This window comes from Crinia signifera, chromosome 5 (genome assembly GCF_055691185.1).
Source record: "Crinia signifera chromosome 5, ASM5569118v1, whole genome shotgun sequence".
NCBI classification, from domain to species: domain Eukaryota; kingdom Metazoa; phylum Chordata; class Amphibia; order Anura; family Myobatrachidae; genus Crinia; species Crinia signifera.
This window is the reverse complement of record NC_139221.1, coordinates 65,591,279-65,615,299: the sequence shown is the minus strand read 5'-3', so window position 1 is coordinate 65,615,299 and position 24,021 is coordinate 65,591,279. Positions and strand designations below refer to the sequence as shown.

The 24,021-nt window shown below is 46.5% G+C and overlaps 1 protein-coding gene across 2 annotated transcripts in view; it reads left to right on the top strand.

The window, feature by feature from the left end:
• CNGB3 (cyclic nucleotide gated channel subunit beta 3) overlaps positions 1-24,021 on the top strand; it is a 177,135-nt gene that overhangs the window by 148,903 nt on the left and 4,211 nt on the right. For both annotated transcript variants that reach the window (XM_083187382.1, XM_083187381.1), the window contains one exon: positions 10,857-11,043. In XM_083187382.1, coding sequence (XP_083043508.1) covers positions 10,857-11,043 — 187 coding nt within the window. The remainder of the gene's footprint in view (positions 1-10,856; positions 11,044-24,021) is intronic.

Here is a 24,021-nt window from a genome sequence, read left to right as displayed (position 1 = left end):
GTGACTGCCCGTTAATAACGAGCTACACGTCGTGCATCCCACACAGCGGTAACAGCCAGGTTTTTTGGCAAGAAAGTGTATAGGGGCTCTAGGTTTACACAGATCTGTAACATCCAATTTTACCAACCTGTCTCTTAAATTTGTTCCCCTCGAATATGCCGGCATTAGCCGGGTATTATACAGGCTAGGCAACTCTTTATCAGTGTTTACTGTTGGCCAGAGGCTCTTAATGTGCTTGTTTATCTTAGTACTGGATTCACTGTATCGGTTTATCCATGGGACCACTTTAGGTGTGTCAGTTTTATCTACTGACCCCTTCAGACATTCTTGGCGGGTTAGTGCCAAGACTTTATTTTTAGTTTGTATTAAATTAGCTTTACTGTATCCTCGTATGAGAAAACGCTCAATCATAGTGTCCAGAGTAGCTATTACCTCAGTTGGCTCGCTCACAATCCTCCTGGCTCTGAGCATTTGGGAATACGGTAATCCATTGCGCAATGGCAATGGATGACAACTACTGTGGTAAAGTATAGAATTGCGATCTGTCTCTTTAATGTGTAGGCCAGTGGTGATCCTTCCCTGTTGGATCCTAATACATACATCTAAAAAGCAAACTTCAGAGTGACTTGTAATAAATGTAAATTTCACAAGATGTTCAAGTAAATTGTGGGTATTTAAGGTATCCAGTAAAGTTTCCTCCTCACCAGACCATATAAATAGTAGGTCATCAATAAAGCGGACTGCTATCAGCATGTGACCACTGTTATTGAGGGTAGCAAACAACCTAGTTTCTAACGCCCACATAAATGCATTTGCATAGGACGGGGCCACTGAGGACCCCATCGCCACGCCCATCAGTTGTAGGTAGTACCCATCATTAAAATAGAAGTAGTTTTTAGTGAGTATTAGATGTAGTAATCTCATAAACAATGAAATCTCCGGACCTGAATATAAAGGGTTATCCGTGATTAGTTTGCACACTGCCTGCATCCCCAAATCATGGGGTATGCAGGTGTACAACCCTACCACATCAGCCGTACATAAAATGGTATTTCGATCAATATCAGTTGGTAACAATAATAAACGATTTAATAGATCATTAGTGTCTCGCAGATAACTGTTGGTAGCCTGTACACAAGGATTCAAAAATCCATCAAGGTACACAGAGATCGGTTGGAATAGGGACCCCCTGGCAGATATAATGGGTCTGCCAGGGGGATCCACCAATCTCTTGTGTACCTTGGGTAGAGTATAAAACAGAGGTACTATAGGGTATTTTACCGTTAATGCGTTTAATAAATCATTTGAAATCACACCATTAGTGAAAGCCATATTCAAAACATTATCCAATTCACGTTTATAAACCAAGGTCGGATCAGAGTCCAAGCGCAAATAAATTTTGTCGTCAGTCAGCTGGCGTTGACATTCTTTCACATATTCAGATGTCGATTGCACCACAATAGCTCCTCCCTTATCGGCTTGGCGCACTACTATGTCAGTGCGTTGGCTTAGGGATTTTAGGGCTGCTTTCTCATCCCCCGATAAATTGGGGTAACCTTTATGTAATGGGGCACATACTTGTGGGGCATTTGTTACTAGTCTAGTGAAAGTTTTTATCGAGGGTGAAATTGCTGGCGGATCAAAATTAGAAACAGGTTTTAACTTACGCAATTGAGTCGGGATAGTCTGGTCATTTCTCCCAGGCAAAGAAGGTCCAAAGTGTTCTTTTAGTCGCAGGGATCGGGCAAAGCGATATGAATCGATCTCCCATTGGATCGGATCATGTTGTGTGGAAGGTATAAATGATAGTCCCTTAGATAGTAACGACAGCTCCGGTTCTGACAGAGGGATCTCAGTCAGATTAAATACCAGGTCTTTTACTTGTTTCTTTTGTAAGCTCGCCCTCTGCCTTTCGCCTTGACCGCCCCTTCTTGTGTAACGACGGGGGCTTTTACCCCTTTCAGTGTCACCAGTCGACGAGGACGCCCACCTAAAGGGTCCAGACCAGCTTGAGCATTGTCCGTCGCCGCCTCACTTTCACTGAGGGACGTACTGGAATCATTGTTGGTAGGACGAGGGGGACGGCTGTATCTTGGTTTATAATTGGCAGGTTTATTGCGGCGTGCCTGTTGGGGATTGAGCCAGGGGTACACATTATTCGATTCATAATCTTGTTGTACCTTGCGAGCTTTTTCACGCTTGAATTTTATCAATTCTTTAGTGTAGTTGTCCATAGAAGTATTCATTTTTTCAAGCCAGTTGGTATCTTTATTCGCCAGCAGTGTAGGTTTTTTATCCAGCTCAAAGGTGGCCAATTCTGCCCTGACGATTTCCAATTGTCTGGCTGATTCTTCTACAACTAGTACAATCAGATCACTGGAACATTTGTTCAGTATCCCCACCCATTTCTTGCAGAAATTGGGATTTTGTCTGCCAATGGTGGGGATATTATGTACACGAAATCCTCTTGGGATCCTTCTCTGTCTGTGATAATCTGATAATGTCATGCCATGGTACAAGAAGTCCGTTTCTCGTTTGCGTAGGCGGTACCATTGATTGAACAAATCTTGATGGTCAGGTGTTGTGGCTTCATTTGGAAAAGTCCTTGAGAAAAGTATATTTTCAATTTCTGCATCAGAATAGCTAAAATGATCAGTGGAATCAAAGTTGGTAAACGCCACTTCGATTTCGCCACCTTCAGCCATTGCAAATTTTCCAGTAGCGGTAACAGCCTGTACGTATTGGCAGGTGAAATCCTGATGACTTGTGGAAATAGCAGGATAGCGGTGCCTTGATCAGAAAAACAGCACGTGTACTGTTGTCCAAGATATATCATCAAGTAGAACCGGCACTTCGCTCTTAAAGCTTTAGAATATAAGCGCTCTGGTGCCTTCACTCGAACATGGTTTTAATATAATATATGTATATGTACTGCATGTGGGAGGGGGGTTCTTTTTGCTGTTATTATGCGGAGGGGGTGTGTGTGATGGGGTCTCTTCACAAGTGTAAGTGCATATAAGTTGCTGCATGTGATGAAGTTTTGTGCCCCCCTTATGTGTGTGTATATATATATTTTTTAAAGGGGTACAAAACTCCATCAGGGTGTGTGGCATATGTATAATGGCATCAGGGTGTGCGGCATATGTATAATGGGCATCATGGTGTGCGGCATATGTATAATGGGCATCACAGTGTGAGGTATATGTATAATGGGCATCTGTGTGTGCGGCATATGTATAATGGGCATCACAGTGTGAGGTATATGTATAATGGGCATCACAGTGTGAGGTATATGTATAATGGGCATCACAGGGTGCGGCATATGTATAATGGGCATCACGGTGTGCGGCATATGTATAATGGGCATCACGGTGTGCGTCATATGTATAATGGCATCAGGGTGTGTGGCATATGTATAATGGGCATCACGGTGTGTGGCATATGTATAATGGGCATCACGGTGTGTGGCATATGTATATTGGGCATCACGGTGTGTGGCATATGTATAATGGGCATCACGGTGTGTGGCATATGTATATTGGGCATCACGGTGTTTGGCATATGTATAATGGCATCAGGGTGTGAGGTATATGTATAATGGGCATCACGGTTGTGGCATATGTATATTGGGCATTACGGTGTTTGGCATATGTATATTGGGCATCACAGTGTGTGGCATATGTATAATGGCATCACAGTGTGAGGTATATGTATAATGGTCATCACAGTGTGTGGCATATGTATAATGGGCATCACGGTGTGCGTCATATGTATAATGGCATCACGGTGTTTGGCATATGTATAATGGCATCAGGGTGTGCGGCATATGTATAATGGCATCACCGTGTGCGGCATAGGTATAATGGCATCACGGTGTGCGGCATATGTATAATGGAGCATCACGGTGTGCGGCATATGTATAATGGGCATCACGGTGTGCGACATATATGTATAATGGCATAACGGTGTGTGGCATATGTGTAATGGAGCATCAGGGTGTGCGGCATATGTATAATGGCATGACGGTGTGTGGCATATGTATAATGGCATCACAGTGTAAGGTATATGTATAATGGGCCTTGGAGAAATAGGCCACGCCCCATACTGATAGGCCACACACCCCCCCCCAAAAAAAATTGGCGCGCCTCTGGCGCGCAACAACATTACAGCCAGGCACCTCCCCCCCCCAATTGGGCTGCTTACAGATATTTCCCGGGCTGGTTTTATTTCCCAATCCGCCCCTGGTGCAGCACCCCGATGTCTTCTAGATGGTGGAGGAGGAGAGGGCTCCACGTCACCAAGTGGGTGTACCCCTACTAATGCAGGCATTTACATACCTGGGGCAGATGGCTGTTCTCCGTCCAGGAATAAAGTAAGTATAGACTTACTTCTATCCATGAAGGGAGGAAAAACAATTTGATGGTGAGCGGTCATTGAATGATTTTTCCTCCGTGCGATCAGATGTGTAAGTGTACACATCCACTCGCATGCTAGTGTGGGGATTCGCATGGTGGGGGGGGGTGCGTTCGGTGGGGCGGCGTATACGTGCTCGCTAGGCAGCAAAAATACGCTGCCTAGCGGTCAGTTCTGAATCAGGCCCTGTGTACTCCTGCCTGTTTTCTGTAGGGACCGGTAATCCCTATTCTTACAGCATCCTGGCTGTGCTCATTTGTTTAACTCTGTAGCTACAACAATCATTTAAATTAATAGATACTTGGACCAGTTGGTGCAATATTAGCAAATTTGGTCAAAACATTTCTAAAAAGACTTTTGCACTATTTATACAAAAAGACTCTGTAAAATAAGGCGAAAAACTCTTGTACGTCATTTACTTCCCCATCTTATTTATATGATGATCTTTTTATGCTGCAAAAAAAATATGCCACGGGTCTAGTTTACTAAATGTATTTATTATTACCAGTTACTTATATAGCGCACACATATTCCGCACAGTACAGAGAATATTTGAACATTCACATCACTCCCTGCCCCATTGGAGCTTACAATCTATATTAGTGAATAGTAAATGTACCGGCGTGCCTTTATTCTGAGCACTTGCCTGTAGGCTGAACTCTGAAATTCCGAGTTGCCTTTACTTCATCTCCGTTTTATCCAGCACCTGGATCAATAGTTCTCACCTCCAGTCCTTAGTGACCACCTATGTTATTGTCTATCTTCTTCTATGCCTTAAGCAGCACAGATTTTCGATATCTCTCTGATCCGGTGAAAGAAGTTTATTAAACTGTAGCTCACATTGAAACTCCATATTAGATGGTAATAATGCAGATGAGGTCTGGGGTACCCTCCCTTGCACATGAGAACCTTTGTCGCCAGCAATTGCCCAATGTTCTGAGCTTAATGACCATAAACGAAAGTGTATAGTGTTTTATGACTCCTATTTCCAGAGAGGAGGAATGTGACTGGACCATTAGATTCTCTCTGTTTATTGGTGGATACAAAATACAGTATACAGTATGACACTTTAACACTGCCTAATTTACCATTTGTCTGTATTAGTTATGTAGACTGTTAGTGCAGTTTCAATACATCGCCTTTATAGTGTATTGTTATCACAGGGAGTTTAGGTGTTATATTTTGAAGAGGACAAGTGGCAATGATCTCACAGAAATTGCTCACTCTGGTACAAAGAGAATGGATTGAATCTTTCACACACCAGCACTTCTAGTAAGCTCCGATCAATACTTGTAATCTCACCTTCAATCTTGCTGCACCTTGGATGCCAATTCAATGACATAAGGAATCACACAAGACAAAAACATAGAAACATATAAAAGAAGTTTAAAAAAAAAAACAGCTGGCAAACTTTCTGATGTTAATTTGAATTTTAAATGTGTCAAAATCAGTTAATCATTTACTTTTCATTCAAAATGAAGATACATAGTACACTAGTTCTATAAATGATCTAGTATACTACAGTCACTGTTCTACAGTCAGGGCCGCCAAAAGGGTGCCGTGGTAGAATTTACCCGGACCCAGGCCTGTCAGGGGAACCCAGCTCTGTATACACATACACACAGACACTTTTTAATGTAATGTAATGTGTGCTGTGGGGAATGGTATATGAATTGGTGCTGGAGAGGGGTGTATTAATATTTACTGGGGGAAGTGTCATACTAATGTATGCTGGGATGGGGTGAGGAGGAAATATTTACCTGCTGCGATGCTCCACTGTCATCTGTTCCTGGCGGCTGCATCTTCTGACCACCAGACCAGCTGTAATGGTAGTGTAGACAGGGAATGGGGTTCTGTGTAGGTCAGCAGCAGTCTGGTTTGCAGGAAGGGTAGCAGCAATGTAATGTGCAGTTAGTGAAGTGCAGGGTAATAACGGTGCAGTGTGCAGTAAGGGGATGCAGGGTAGCAGCAGTATAGTGTGCAGGAAGAGAGGTGCAAGGTATCAGCAGTGTATAGTACAGTAATGGGGGTGCAGGGTAGCATTGGTGTAGTGTGCAGTAAGGGGTGTGTATGGTAATAATGATGTAATGTGCAGTAATGGGGGTGCAGGGTAGCAGCAGTGTAGAGTGAATTAAAGGTTGCAGGGTAACAGCAGTTTATGTGTGTGGGGGTTGTAGGGCATGGTAGGGAGGTGTAGGCTAGTGTAGTAGTGTAGTGTGTGCATGGAGGGGGTGCAGGTGAAGGTAGTGTAGTGTGTGTGGGGATTAGGGTGCAGATCAGCAGTAATGTAATGTGTGGGGAGGGGTGTAGGGTAGTGGTAATGTATTCTGAGGGTTCAGGGTAGTGGTAGTAATGTAGTATGTGCAGGGAAGTGGGTGCAGGGTATTGGTAGTGTAGTATGTACGGGGAGAGAGGTGCAGGGTGGAGGCAATAGTGTAGTTTGTGCATGGAGGGGGTGCAGGGTAGTGAAGGTAGTGTAGTGTGTACGGGGAGTAGGGTGCAGATCAGTGGCAATGTAATGTGTGGGGAGGGGTGCAGGGTCACGGCAATGTATTCTGAGGGTTCAGGGTAGTTATAGTAATGTAGTATGTGCATGGAGGTGGGTGCAGGGTATTGGTAGTGTAGTATGTACGGGGAGAGAGGTGCAGGGTGGCGGCAATAGTGTAGTGTATCCAAGGAGTACTGGCGATGTGTGTGGGGAAGAGGGTGCAGCAGTGGCGTAACTAAAGGGCCGCAGCCCCCGCGGTGGCGGGGAGGCGCCGGGGGTATGCGGGCGCTGTTGTTTCTTCGCCAGCTCCCCGCTGCTTATGGGTGCAGCGCTGATTATGAGTTGCCGGGGTCCCTGCAGCGAAGTGGAAATACTGCGCTACCGCCGTGCGGCGGCGCGGGAAGCACTTCTAACTTTGAAAACACTGCCCGCGGCCGCACACTGATGTGCACGGCGGTAGCGCAGTATTTCCACTTCGCTGCAGGGACCCCGGCAAGTGCAACTCATAATCAGCGCCGAAGGGACCTCCAGGCTCTCCCGAGTCCCTGACCACAGGTACCCCCGCGCCGCACGGACCCCCCTGCAAGCTCCCCGGGGGGGGGGGTCTTGTCTTTTAACGGGGGGGGACGATATTGTCCTGGCGGGGGGGAGCAAAATTTTATGTTACGCCACTGGGGTGCAGGGTAGCGATGGTAGTGTGTGCAGGGATGTCATGTAAAGGTATTGGCAGTTGTGGAGAGTGATGTGCAGGGTTGCATTTGATGTAGTGTGGGGCCAGGGGTATAGGTAGAGATGCCAATCCTGGGGCATCGTTTTCATTATTGGGGCCTGGGATTGAACAATGCTCAATCCTGGGATTCCCGGGATTGGCATCCCTAATAAAAACACACCTGTCCTGTCCCCTACACCAGCTGCCCTGCATTTATTTACATTGTAGGGTGCCCAGGAGCGGGACAGACAGCAGCAGTGCGGGGGTGCCCAGGATTTATTTTGATGGCCCTGACTTCAGTTACTATGCATCCTACCAGTTCCTTCCTCTTACAGAGCGGGATGTACTAAAGGGAAAATGCGGTAAAACACCCGTTTTACTGCATTTTCCTATGTATCAATACCCGTCCTCCCCGTTTTCGCTAGGCAGGGTATCGCCATAGAAGCCTATGGGCTTCTTTCGCCGTCCGCCGTCCACGCGCCCCCCCCCCCTCCCATCCTCCTTTGATCTCCTCCTCCCCCTGGTGTCACAGCCGGGAGGACATCTGGCTTCAGGGGGGAGGAGGAGACGCAGGGGGACGCTGGCAGCCGCCAGGAGGTGACGGAGACCCCCGCAGACCACATCACAGGTATCGCGGGGGTCTCCGTCACCGCAACCCGATGCTAGCCGCATATGTTAGTACATATGCGGCAGCAGCGCGGCAGCTGCCATGCGAAGGGCGGCGATGTATATTAATACATCCCGCCCCCAATCTGCATCCTGGCCCTGACTCTTAGTCACACTGATTTCATGAATACCGAGACACTTACTTACATACAGTGCCTTGCAGGGTAGAATAGAAACATTAAATTTGATGGCAGATAAAAAACACTTGGCCCATCTAGTCTGCCCATACAAACACACATCCTTACACAATAAGGTTCATTTTTGGTTCGGAGACAATTAATACCCCTTTCACATCGCACCTAATTACCGGGTTCATGACGGTTTCTTGCTGGTTCGACACAGTATTTGGTGCGATGTGAAAGGGGTTAGTAGTTACAGCTAACTGGTAGCAACACGGAAATAGGAATGGGTAAAAAGAAGGGTTCTGACCGGTTCATTGCTGTGCAGTGTGAACAGGTAAATTGGGTCGAGTGACCTGCTTCCCATTCACACTAAAGAGGAGGCAGGGCTTGGAGCAGCGCCAGCTCTAAGCGCAGCCTCCTTCCCCGCCCCCGATGACGCTCCAACGCTCCGCCGTGGCCCCAACATGACGTCAGCGAACCGGCAATATTGCTGGTTCGCTGATGCGATCGAAACAGATGGCACATGCAGGGTCACACCGGGACTGAATCATTTCAAAGTCCTGGTGCGACCCTGCATTTGCGGTCTGAAAGCGGTATAACCTACCTGAGTATTTTTGAGTGTGAGAATAAACTAGAATAAACTGGAGTACCCAGAGGAAACCCATACAAGCAGGGGCACAATATACAAACTTTACAAAGTTAGGGCCATGTTGGGAATCGAACCCATGACCTCAGTACGGTTAGACATGTTTAAACACACACGGTGCACCCTCGGACGTGCCATTGGTACCTGCAGGTTCTCTATCTGACTATGGCGTTTTGTGTGAGCAGTTTTGTGACACGACAAGCCTGCATCTGTTAAGTCACTCTCAAATTATCCAGACTGAATGCCACAAACCACTTACAATTTAGCTCTGCGTTTCTCTGACTGCTAACAATAAGGATAAATACTGGACATAAAACATTGGCCAACTGTGCACAGTGATTAAGAATCAGGCCACATTGTCTTATACACAGAAACATTTACCATATGCTGAGAGAAAAAGGGGTAACTGTAACAGAAGTAGAGGTACTTATGTAGTATCTGGGCTGCCGATTTTGTGATTGTATGCCTTACCTTAAGGCATATAATCAGATGCGATGCGATGCGATTCGATGCGATTTTGCATAGGATTCAATGTTAAGAAGGTCCTGTTCATTTCCCCACTATCCAAGTGGGCATAGAGTTGATTTTATATAGCGTGGCGAGCGCAGCGAGCCACCGAGCCCGAAGCGTGGCGAGCGAACGCATATTTCTTAAAAAGTATTCTGTGTCCCCTCACGGGGCTCGCTACGCTCGCCACGCTTCGGGCTCGGTGGCTCGCTACGCTCGCCACAGGTTTATATCCAACTCCATGCCCACTTGGATAGTGGGGAAAGGAAAAGGACCCCTTTTTCCCATTGAATTCTATGTTAAAATGGACTCAGACCATTTTAACATTGAATCCTATGGAAAAATCTTGACTATCGCATCGCATACGATTTGGTCGCATGCGATGCGATGCGATCCGATCCGATTTCTAAATCGGACGCCCAGATACTACATAAGTACCGAAGTAGATGGGGCAAAATGCTAAGACCTCGTATATCAGTATGCAGTGCCCATACCATGCATCTAGCACCTCTTGTCAGCCATCTGTGAGATTATACCTGCCAAGATCTTCATAAATATGGTGCTTGTGCCTTGTTTTTTAAGTAAACACCGGTAATATCCCCGGGGCCATTTTTTTCTAAGGGGTTAGGGGGCTAGGGGGCCATTAACATCAGCACATAATCCCCTCAAGTTTTAAAACGACCCATCTATATTTGTTTCATTGCACTATGATGCATACTTGCCTACTTTTGAAAACTAGTTTTAGGGAGATCATAGTTGGTAGTAGAATTTTGCACAGTGCCCCATTGAGGGGGCATATCATGATCCACCCAAGGGGTGTGTCTAGTTCCATATATGGAGAGATTGTGAAAAGAGATTGTGTGCGATGCACCTAGAAGCATGGGGGTGTGCACTGCTACATCTGAGAGGAATCTTTTAAAATGACTTGTATCCAAATGTAGATGAGCCCCAGAGCAGTTAGTAAGAGCTACTATACTTGGTAAAGTGCTGGGAAATGGCGCTGATGATTCAATGTAACTGGATCTGTCTCTCATTCCTTTTTCCCCCCAAAATGTAAAAGTGTAATGTGGGCTAGGTGACATGAGGGAGATTGCTAGACTAATGAGGGAGAGAGGGAGATTGCTGCTATTTCAGGGAGTCTCCTGCAGAATGCAGGAGGGTAGGCAAGCATGCTATGATGTACTGTAGAAAGGGAGCATCCCTGTATTGCATTTAAGTGCATTTAATCTCCCCATGCAAAATATTGCTTTATACTGTACTATAGAAATAATATTCAACAAATAAATCTTCATTTATCCACTTCAGGAAATTACTGGAGGGTAAAGGAAAACCAGCAGGACCCACTGTGATGAAGAAAGGCTTTACTAACTTTGCTCAGCTGATCCCCACAAAACATGGGACTCCCAAGTTATTCCAAACCTTACTGTCCGCTGCCGCTAACAAACCAGGATTCCGCCTACTACAGAGAGTGGCAAAGCACCAGGGTGAACCGGTAAGGACGTATACGTGTGGAAGCAACTTCACACACATGCAGCATTAATTACATATATCCTTATACTCCTTGTATTTAGTAAATAAGACATACAGTAGTTAAAAGGCAAACTATATAACATTTATTGTTGTTGTGTAAAATGGAATGTAAATACTTTCCGCAATGAATCGGGCAGGCACCACCCTTGCGTCTTAGACGCTGCAAATATTTGCTGCCTTTAAATGCTAAATTTTATATAGAATGGTCTGCAGAGAACATGTTGTTTTTAAAAAAGTTCAGTAGCTTTTTACAGCTTATGTCTGACAGGCTAGATTAGAGCGGTAGCAGGATGATAAATTCCCCTTACCGCCGCTCTTCCACACGTGAGGCATTATGGTGCCACAATGAGAATGGTAGCCAGGATCAGGAAGAAGCTGAGCACCCAGTGCAGCCTAAGACCACTATGGGACATTATGATGAAAGGAGGGCAGGGTAAGTTCTAAGCATCCTGATAAGAATGCTCCAGGCAGCTCCACTGCAGTCGCCCTGGTTACAGGGTGCCATTCTAAGAACTGGCTACAGTTGATAGAACTACATTGTCTAGATCAGTGGTAGCCAAATCCAGTCCTCGGGAGCAGAGCCGGCCCTAGCCTAAATGACGCCCTAGGCAAGATTTTGACTGGTGCCCCCTAGCACCGCCACTAGATCCGCCTCTGACCCTGCTCCCCTTTCCCAGCACCATCAACCCTCATCATAGCAATCATCATTTTGGTGCTCCTACCCACAATATTTTAAATAGAAACAGCACAAACATTCGGTGCGCAGCCCAAACAGGGGTGTGTTCTTGCTGGGAAGGGGCATGGCCACACAATAGTACCCCCAATTCAAATTATGCCACACAGTAGTGCAACTTTATTCACATTATACAATGCGATGTGTCCCTTATTCACGTTACATCACACAGTAGTACTACTTTACCTTATGTACATTACTCCTCACATTATTCATATTATACCCTTAGAAAAAAATCCTGAGAAAATATTGTATTTTAAGCACCTCCATGGCCACACTGTAGCCCAGCACAAAGCAGTGTGTGCTGGGCAGAGGAGAAGAGCTGCAGCTGCTGCTGTCACTTAAGGGGAGGGGGCCCGGGGCCCTCACTGGGCCCTTCCATCAGACTTTGGCCTGGGTAATTTGTACCCCCTACCCCTTTCTCTCGGAACCCCTGATAATGCCACACAGTAATGCCCCTTACACATGACACACATTATTAATGTCCTTATAACCATAATGCCCCTTACACATTATGCCAACCTTTATTAATGGCCTACATACACATAATGACACACATAATGCCCCTTACACATATGTTGCACATTATTAATGCCCTTATACACATGACACACATAATGCCCATTACACATATGTTGCAGATTATTAATGCCCTTATACACATGACACACATAATGCATGTTACACATATGTCGCACATTATTAATGCATTTATACATGACACACATAATGCCCCTTACACATATGCAAAACACTATTGCACAACCAACCCACCCGCAAACAGCACTCGCACAGCCGCTAACACTATGACCTCTGCCTCTGCTTGGATACAGATGTTTCCTCATACATCTTGCCTCAATAGCCATGCAGCTCCGGGCCAGTTCTGCTAACGTTGGGTGCCTTTTCTGCTGAAAATTCGCCTTATTTGCATTGTTAAGACCAGCACACAGGAGGAGCTTCCAATGATTTAAATGATATGCGGCATGCCTATATTCTGTGTGCGACTGTGACTGTACCTGCATACGGAATGCTATGTTACAGGGATTCCATGAATACACTATTTCATATGCAGAAACAGCCTCACTCACACACAGAATATAGGCATGCTGCATATTATTTTAATCAGCAGAAGCTGCTGGTGACCCTAGGCATTCCAAAAGCCCATGGCAATTACCTAGTTTGCCTATGCCTAAGGCCAACTCTGCTCGAGAGCTACTAACAGTTCACATTTTCCAGACAACCTAGCTGCTGCAAAGGTGCACTCATTACTCACCAACACATTAGGGAGTCAGTCAGTGGTATCTTCTTTCATATATGTAGATATATATACATACACACACTCAACTTACACAATGATATAGATAGTGTTCACTATCATTTTACATGCATCGGAGCCCGCAGTATAAATGTAAATAATATGTATAAATCATTATACACTGTTTATCCGTGATGCCAATTACACATTATGCCGCACACTATGATGAGAATTACACATTACGCCACACAATGTGATGAGAATTATACATTACGCCACACACTGTGATGACAATTACATATTACGCTGCACACTGTGATGACAATTACACATTATGTCCCACACCGTGATGACAATTACACATTATGTCGCACATCATGATGCCCATTAGACCCCACACTGTGATGGCAATTACACAATACTCCCCACACCGTAATGCCCATTACACATTATGCCCCACGCGCCGCTGCCGCACAAATGATGCCATTTAATAATTTGCCACCACAGTGCCAGATATTCCCCCACAGTGCCACACATATTCCCCCACAGTGCCACACATATATGCCCCCACAGTGACAGCTATTCCACCACAGTCACACATATATGCCCCCACAGTGCCAGATATGCCCCCACAGTGCCACACATATGCCCCCAAAGTGCCACACATATGCCCCCAAAGTGCCAGAAGCGGCACAACTCGCAGTCTCTGGGTCTCCCCCTCCAGTCCGCTGCTGCTTCCATCGTCTCTACTGCTGCTGTTTCCCTGGGGAGGGGAGGGGAGCGGAACACATCACGTGTCTCTCCTTCCCCTTCACTATGTACATGAGCCGTCAGACAATCATACCTCGTGGGCTGGCTCCTGATTGGCTGCTGGCCGGCGAGCTCTGATTGGCTGACAGCCCAGTGACATAGTGAGTGAGGGGAAGGAGAGACACGTGATGCGCTCCCCTCCCCTGGGAAATCAGCTGTGCGCACTGCCTGTGGACAGGGAGAGGAGGAGGAACTGAGGCGGTGGCGGCGGCGTTGGGGGGGAGCTGCCGGGCACCCCGGCTGTTTAGCAGAGGCGGACAAGCCTTGCAGCGCCCCGGGCTGCTGCCCGGCTTGTCCGCCTCTAGAAACGGCCCTGATTGCGCGGTCCGTGCAGTGTACATCATGACGTCACACGGCCCACGGAGCCGCAGCTCTGTCGCTCTGGGGCTGTCCTAGAAGATGCCACGCTTTTTCTAATGTCCGGGTGCCAGAGACAGAGGCAGTGCTGCAGCAAGATTTCTCTTTCTGTGGTAGGATGCTGGGAGTTGGACTTGAGGTGAGGGGACTCGGGAGTGGCCGCGCAGCATGTCAGTGAGTCCTCACATTAATTCATTTATATATTATCTCTGTGGCGGGACTAAACTAAACACAGTGCCTGTGGGGTTGCTGTGCAAGCAGTGGATGTGGAGGGTGGGAGGGGTCTTGGAAATAAATGCTCAGTAGCAGAACACATTTGGAAAGGGAATGTAACCACGCCCACTTTACCCATGACCACGCCCCCTTCTCGCATGTGTACCAATTTCTGCCCTTCAGATGTTGGAGGGAATGAGAATGGTGATGATTTCTTCTGCTTATGCATTGTGGTGTAACCACCCTCGCACACTTGGCACCTTCCCATTAACCCTTTAGTATGTTCCCGGCGTCTCTGCACGCTGTCTCCGTCGCGCCGGAAGCCGTCAGATGCCGCACTTCCGGTCACGGACATCGTGAAACCATGGTAACCGCCTAGCTTGCGTCTCACCTGGTTCACTCTGCGTTCCACAGACTGCATATCATCCGTCAGGCTCCACCCATACAACGGAGCAGCCAAAGACCCAGCAGCAATCTACTACAAAAAACAAAAAGATAAATACATAAACATTACACACACAAAAACAGGAATCTAAAAAACATATATACATAAGGAATAATATTAGACAGAACCTCAATTGGAGCATATTAGCTGAGAGAGTTCCAGTTTATTTTATCGTTCAGGCCACCCAGTCTGGTGGTGCCTAGACGCAAAATCCCCTGGGACTCCCGTATGAGTAATGATTTGACCCGGTCCCCCCTCCGCAGTGATAGGGGGATGAAATATTTTAAATCTTCAAGTACATGGCCTGCTGCCTTAAAATGACGAGGCACAGGTTGGTCCACCTCCTTGCCACGTAGGGTAAGACTGAGGTACAACATACCTTGAGGCGAAGACTATTTGAAATACACGGGTAGATGTATGAAGCAGTGATAAGGAAGGAGCAGTGGCTCATGGCAACCAATCAGCTGCTCTGTATAATTTTATATTATGCAAATTACAGATGTTACTTCAGTGCTGATTGGTTGCCATGGGCCACTTCTATTCTGGCTCACTTCTCCTCCTTGTCACTGCTTTATACATTTACCCCACAGTCACTATACAGTATCAGCCAAGGGCATAACTACCATAGGTACAAGGGGTGCAGCTGCTATGGGGCCCAGAGCTGAAGGGGGCCCATCTTACATACATTTATTACCATCAGTTGCTAAATGGGGGGCCCTTATAAACTTTTGCTATGGGGCCTACGGATATCTAGTTAGCAACGCTATGTGGTGTGCCAGCACAGTTAGGGCCATGTACACAGAGCAATACCTGTGTGTAGTCTTTATGTTCTACACTAGCCTGGGTTCCCTTCGTTCAACCTGATTTCCTACCAAAATACAAAAATACAGTGATTAGTTTATCAGAGTTTGAATTTGATACATTACTCCATCCTTTGATAACCTGTAGGCCAGAGGCGTACCTAGATAATGGTGGGCCCCATAGCAAAATTTTGTAAGGGCCCCCTATTTAGCAACTGATGGTGATAAATGTATGTAAAACATATACTTCGACAGCAAAGATGGGCCCCCTTCAGCTCTGGGCCCCATAGCAGCTGCACCCCTTGCACCTATGGTAGTTACGCCTTTGCTGTAGGCTACTTATTCAGAGAAGAGGAATCTTCAGAATCCAAGCAGCCCTTACTTACACATAAGAAGCCTATACGTATTACGTACACAAATGCAAGTGGATGCTGCCGTGTATTTGCTGTACAAATATAAATCAGGTTCAAATCTCACAGTAAAGTCCACCCAGACTTTTCACACCTCACCAGGAGAAGCTGTTATGCACTGTTACAGGAAAAAAAGAGGATTTTGATAAATTGACAAGAAATATAATTTGTATAATTGCCTATTAATAATTAATAGCTTACTGTGCACAACTGCCACAAATGATAAACATGCCCCTAAGACTCTAAACTCCACAATATAACTACATAATAACTTACAAGAATAATTAATTCTGCTCTTTCTAGTACAGAACTACTTTTATCTCCTCAACATCACTTCAGCTGCACTGCCCGCGATGAGCACTTGACGGCTGCGTGTTGATGTCTGCTTTGTTGTACAGTCTACATACAATATTCTCTATAGTGATGTGCAATACTAGCAAACACAGTACATTCTGACGCACACAAACACACAGATATGCTATAAGCAGCTGCTCACACATCCTCAGCTCTTGTTTTAAATGATAATATAACGGGATTCGAAACGAACGTCCCTTTTGCAAAATGTAAACTTCCAAGGTCAACAGACTTGTGCAGAAGGTGGTAGAAGCAGGGTTTCATCATTCCGCTGCTAGTGATGCATTCCTACAGAAAGGTCAAAAGATGCATCATGCAGAAAAGATGATGGATGGCCAGTCACGAATATAGCTGGAGCAAAGACAGATTGCATAGGTGGAAGAATTATAATATGGAACCAGCTGAAAGGTGGGCAGCGTGGAAGCCTACAAATGAATGAGAATTTCAGCAGAGGCTGTGTAATCCATATTTTCAAATACTTTTTTTTCATGTCACCTGTCTTACAGACTTTGTTAAAACTTTATCTAAGTGCTTTGTCTCAATGATTTTCTGCTTTGGTATTTTTCTATTCCCAGATAAAGGTAAAAAAAAAAAGATCAAATTCAGTTTATGGAAAATTATGTTATTTTTTCATAATCTAGTAACTTTGTCAAATATAATTTAGGGGATCCCACAACAGATGCAAGTGAATATATTTGTCCATATGCACTGTTTGTGACTTCGGGGTGACTTCAAAGACAAGGGGGCCCGTTTACTCAGGGTCCATGATGATACAGGCTTATCTGGCCTGTTGCTGACATCACACACCCTCCCCTAAAACGCTTAGGCACGCCTGCGGTTTCCCTGACACTTTCTGTGTTTTTTTTCTGGCACGTATAGCGTATATGCCTTCTTCCTGTCAATCCCCTTGCTGATGCTAGTGAAGGTGGTTTCTGCCTTGGTTTGCGCACCCTCAGCCTGGACCCACGGTGGAAGTGTAAAGAAAATTGTGGCTGGTGAGGGGCCCCCAGGGATACATTCGCCCTTAGCCAGCATTGGGAAGGAGCAGAAGTGCCCCTTCAGGGCTTAGTGCCCCGGTGGCCGGAGCCTCCATTGCCTCCCAGAGTTCCGCCACTGCCTCCCAACTTTACAAGACAGTACTGGGACGCTTGCACGCGCTGAGGGCGTGCACCTGAAATTTGGGAGCGTAGCCTGGTGGCAAGGTGGGCATGATGTCAAATAACCTCACCAACGTGAGGTCACGCCCCTGTTTTCCCAGAAAATCTGGACATTCCTGCCAACATCGTGACAGTTGGGAGGTATGCAATAGTTCTAAATGTGCATGATATTATATATATATATATATATATATATATATATATATATATATATAGTTAAAGGTCCGGCACTCCTCACTTGCCCCTGCACCACTGGATAACTTGGCCTGGGTGCCCGCTGATCGCTGGCTGTACCAGCGCTAGTCAAATAGCGTATAGGAAGAAGCGTCACTCCAGGTACTAGTTCAATAGTAGTTTTACTGTTAGTCTACAGTGTTTCGGGCCGGGGGCCGTCTTCAGGACAGGGCTCCGGCCCGAAACACTGTAGACTAACAGTAAAACTACTATTGAACTAGTACCTGGAGTGACGCTTCTTCCTATATGATATATATATATATACTAGGTGATTCATCGCGCCCTACGGGCGCTCTTCACACCGTCGTAAGGGGCTGTGCCCCCTTAATTTGTGAACGTTTGAATATGAGAAATATGGTTAGAATTGTATGAAAGATGCCCTGTATTGCAACTTAGGTGTCCGCGAATCGCGGGAGGGGGGGTCGCGGAGGGTGCCGCGAATTGCAGGAGGGGGGGTCGCGGGGGATGCCGCGAATTGCAGGAGGGGGGGTTGTAGGGGGGTGGATGCTGCGAATCGCGGGAGGGGAGGGATTGCAGAGAGGGGGGGTCGCAGGGGGTGTGCCGTGAATCACGGGAGGGGGGGTCACAGGGTGGGGTGCCGAGAATCGCGGGGGGGTGTGTGTGTGCCGTGAATCGCGGGAGTGGGGGTTGCGGGGGGTTGCGGGGGGTGGGGGGGTGTGACGCGAATCACCACAAGAAAGGTCAACACATGTAAATGTTGACATAAGTGTGGCACTTCATTGGTGTCCATGTCGACACATGAGAATGAATATGAAAACATTCAAAAAATTAAAAAAAAACTTCAAAAACTCATGTCAACCTTTTTCATTGTCGACCATAGCCATGTCAGTGTTTTCCATGTGCAATTTAATTCTGGAGCTGCCGCGAATCGCGGGGGGTGCCGCGAATTGTGGAAGGGGGGGTTGCGGGGGTGGGTGCCGCGAATCGCGGGAGGGGGGGTTACGGGGCGGGGGTTGCGGCGAATCATGGGAGGGGGGGTCGCGGGGGTGTGCCGTGAATCACGGGGTGGGGTGCCGAGAATCGCGGGGGAGGTGTGTGTGTGTGTGCCGTGAATTGCGGGAGTGGGGGTTGTGGGGGGGGGGGGGTGTGACGCAAATCGCCACAAGAAAAAATCAACACAGAAAGGTCAACACATGTAAATGTTGACATAAGTGTGGCACTTCATTGGTGTCCATGTCGACACATGAGAATGAATATGAAAATATTCAAAAAATGACAAAAAAACTTCAAAAACTCATGTCAACCTTTTTCATTGTCGACCATAGCCATGTCAGTGTTTTCCATGTGCAATTTAATTCTGGAGCTGCCGCGAATCACGGGGGGGTGCCGCGAATTGCGGGAGGGGGGGTCGCGGGGGTGGGTGCCGCGATTCGCGGGAGGGTCGCGGGGTGGTGGTTATGCCGCGAATTGCGGGAGGGGTCGTGGGGGGGTTCTTTTTGCAGCGAATCACGGGAGGGGGGGTTGCGGGGGTGTTTTTGCTGCGAATCGCGGTGGGGGGGTCGCGGGGGAGCGGGTGTTTTTGCCGCGAATCGCAGGAGGGGGGGGGGGGCGCGGGGGGGAGGTTTTGCCGCAAATCGCGGGAGGGGGGCGCTCACCTGGTGGCTGTGGAGTAGCAGTGCTGGGCAACATTGGAAGGCAGTGGGTGTCTGGCACTGTCTGTGGGCTCACTGGGCTGGTTCTCTGTCACATACCTCCCAACATGACCCTCTCCAGGAGGGACACAATGCTCTGTTTCTAGACTTCCCCTTAATGTATGATTGCCATCACCTGTTTTAAACAGGTTAATTTCTCAGAAAGGTGTTCAGCACAGATGAAGGCAATCACACATTAAGAGGAAAGTCCAGGAACAGAGCGTTATAGACACAGACACCCACTTTGAGTGACAGATGTAGCCAAATATATAGGAAATATTTCCTGTTTCTTTTCAACAAAAGGAACTAAGAAACTATTAAAATATAAACAGCATAAAAAAAGTGCTCAGTACATATTGTTATTGTTTATTTAGCTGTTATTATTTATTTAGCATTTGCTATGAGAATTCCAGTAGCGCACGCAGGGGGGGTTTCTGAGTACCCAGAAACCCCCCCAGGAGTCTAAGGGCCCTCAGCTGAAAGCTGAGGGTCCCCTCTTTCTATGGGTGCAAGAATTGTAAAAATCGGCCCATGGGAACCGGAGATATCGGACTTCAAAGCGGTGGTCCTCATCCAAGCCTGTTAATTGCTCTTCCCAGTCAGATATTTCAGGTTCTGTCTGACTTAGAGTTTTTCTGAGGGTATATTCCAAAAGCTGTGACTCTCCCCCTTTGATGGACACTAGTAGCTTGTCTCTACTTTTCCCCAAACCAGAGATATCAGCCTTCCAGCAGCTGGTTACTGCTCCAGGTCCACACACCTGGTATGTAGTTTTATATACTCATTGGCGGATTGCTCTGCCTCCTGAAGTCTGATCCCCTAGTCCCCAATACTATTTGGTAGGTGGGATTCTCTAGTTTTTAATTCCATTAAAATCTAAGAAATCTATTTCCGGGAACTGGAAAGATCTGCAGTCAAGCAAGCTGTCCTCCCACCAGAAAATTATGAATAATGAGCCCACTCCACTATACACCCCTCCTCTGCATATTAAACATCCTCTACCACCCTGGAAGTTATGTATCAGGGCCCCTTCATTCAGCCCAATGCCCCCATCTCCCACCATCTGTGTAGTAAAGGGGTAATTAGTGGAAATTACTGATCCAGGCCCTACATGCAGAGCGGCTGATATAATACCCCCTACCACCCGCAGGACATCAAAGCTTCCCCCACCCCTACCACTGGAGGATCGGTAGGGACCCCAATACATTGCTATGCCCAGGGGTCTACACTGCTGTTGACGCCCCTGTATGTGTGTGTGTATGTATATGTATGTATGTGTGTATATATATATATTTATATATATTATTATTATTTATATACAGTACATTTGGTCTATCTATAATACTTTTACTGACCCGGCATATACTGGGTCACCTAAGTGTCCATCTCCGTGCTTTGCTCCGCCCCTCTGGAAACCCCCTTCTGAAAATCCTGCGTTTGCCACTGAATTCTGCAGCACAGAAATGTACAGAACAAACATGAGAGCACAAAAGCAATACATTCATGGCAATCCGTAACCACACATTTATGCAGATGCAGTCACTAGAACTACAAGACCAGCGCTAGCGGAACCTGTAGTGGGTGTGGGTTGTTAGTTCTACAACAACTAGGTCGACAAGCATTGGGTCTACACCACTAGGTCGACAGGCAGCAAGGTCGACATGGGTCTAGGTCTACATGGGTCAAGGTCAACATGGGTCTAGGTCGACAGGACATTAGGATGACATGAGCATTAGGTCGACATGGGCAAGGTCGACAGTCAAAAGGTCGACATGGGGTTTTTCACAGTTTTTTTACCCGAATGTCGACACAGTTTGAGGTGCACCGCATTACTTGTTCTCCCACCACGCCCTAGTGGATGGTAGGGCATAAAATACTGCCTGTCGGCACATGTAGGCTCAGAAAACAGTGAAAAACCCCATGTCGACCTTTTGACTGTTGACCTTGCCGTGTCGACCTAATGCTAGTGTTGACCTAATGACCTGTCGACCTAGACCCATGTGGACCTAGACCCATGTCGACCTTGTTGCCGGTCGACCTAGTGGTGTCAACCTAATTGCTGTAGACCTAATGACCGTATCCCTATGTGGTCCAGGTGGCTGCCGAAGCGGTCAGGTAAAGATCCACTGACTGTATAACAGGGTTGCCGACTTTTACAGTCTCCTCTGCTCTGGGGGCAGGGTCTGATGGATACATCATCAGTCTCTGCCCCCAGTGATGCAAATCACGCAAAATGTGGGTCTCCGATGAGGGGGCGGAGCTGAACATGACATATTTGCATATTTAGCCCCACCCCCTTTCGCCGAAAAGCCACAAATCGCGGCAATTTCAAGCTTCTGCCACCAGATACATGAGGGGAGGAAGGGGACCACCAGAATCCGTGAGGGTTGCCCACCTTTCCAGGGGCCGGGAGGGGGACCCGATTTTCGGGATCCTCCCGGCCATTCCAGGAGGGTTGTATAGTCCTAAGGTAAAACTCTATTACTTTGCAAAGTACCTTTACACAGAATTTGCTTTAGTTAATTCTACATAAAGGCTTTCCAGTGACTTGTGAAAATGTAATGCAAAAGAAATGTCTTTGTAGGGCAGCTTCATTATAGGACAAGGAAACCCAGAAGATCGGGGAAAGCACATTTCTGGAAAATAAAATGCTTTGTCATTCTCTTTTCTAACAGTCTCCTCCAGGCCAGTGACTAGTTTCACATTTTTAATACTAACTCAGCCAGTTTCCTGGAGATTTTAGCCAGAGGCTGCACGCACACAGCATGCCTAATATTACCTCCCAGACTCCGGCAGACACGCCATCTATAACTGTCCCAGGGCGGCTCCACCACAAGACAGACACATCAAACTATTCTCTCTGCCAGAATATTAATACAAAACAAATTTGTCATGTCCTTAACAAACATATAAGATAAAATGTGCTGGCAGATACAGTATATTGGGAGGGGGGGGGGGGGGGGAGACCAGACTACTTGTAGTTTTAGACTTGACAATTACTCGACTGCAATAAACATCTCAAAATAATGATGTCAGCAGCCAAAAGCAATATACTGCGGTACTGGCAAGCTACCGTCAATATATAGAATAAATAGGACAGACTACCTTTAATTGTGTGTATTATAACTACATGGGGGAAGTCTTTCTAGGGATGTTCTCTCATTGCTAGCATGCTGGTCTACATGTGAAAAATAATTTTTACGTAGATTGTGAAAGTGGTCTGGTCTACGGTCATTAGGTATCGATATGGCTAAGGGTTGGAAGGTCAACAGGGTTGGAAGGACAACAGTCAAAAGGTCGAGATGAGTTTTGCATGTTTTTTGAGTGGACGTGTGCCGCCAGGCGGTATTTCATGCCCTACCATACACTAGGGCGTGGATGGAGAGTAGTATATTGTGCCCGAAGCATGGCGAGTGCAGCGAGCCATTGGAGGGGACGCAGTACACTTTGACGGTGTCCATGATGACTATGTCCTTATTAGGGAAAAAAAAAAAATGAAAGACTCCTGTCATCCTTTTGACTGACGACCTAGCCATTGTCGAGCTAATGCTTGTGTTGAACTTCCAACCCTGCCAAACTTAGCCATGTCGACCTAATTTCATAAGTTGACCTAATTTGGGTGGACCCAATGACCCTTACACATGAAAGTAACACCTAGAGAAACCGTTTTCCTACTCTGGCCAAGATGCATGTCTAGTTCTACGCATGGGCATATGCAAAGCTGCCGAGGGTTGGGTCCAGCTCTAGAAGGTGGTACTTTCATCTATCATTTAGAATATCTCTATACCTACCTATTATAATGACAGAAGGTCTGTCCGGTCTACTGTGTAGTGGAAGCCTGGGTGCATGTCCCAACGGTTCCCACTGTTAGTGGAAAGGTTGAGATCTGGACAGAACCATGATGGAGAACGAGGAACAGCAGAGAAGGGTGAGGCCTAAAGGGGGTGAAGACTAAGATAAATCGGCACATGCCAGGTCCAATATAATGGTGTGGGGTATTTATTAGCCTAATTTTTATGCTGAAAATAACAGACATTTTTTACAATATTAGCAAAAAATATGTCTAAAAAATGTATGGCTCTGAAGGGCTGCTTATCGGGGCTAATCCTTCATGCGCTTGGATGGGATGTATGTGTCAAGCAGCCACTTGTGGGCAAGTCAGTTCCCCAAATTAATATAACAGAAAAAAACACGATAAGTGGCGCTTGGTGTATAGTAATACAATATATTAATAAGATAATTAAAATATTTGACTGGATCAATTGAAATCAACTCTGCTTTACATGTATATAATAAATTAATGTTCAGACAATACTCCAAGAAATGGTAATAACAACCGCAGACTGGTCGGGACAGTATAAGGTCCTGATTTAACGGCAGCTTGCTCCTATGATGCTCAAAACAAGTAATAAACAGGGGGCCCCAATGAGAGTCCTCTACTTGGTATTATACGTCACCAGTTTAATCCAGGCTGTAAATTGTTCTCCGCTGGAGGAAAGTGATTAGTTCTGACCAGAGCA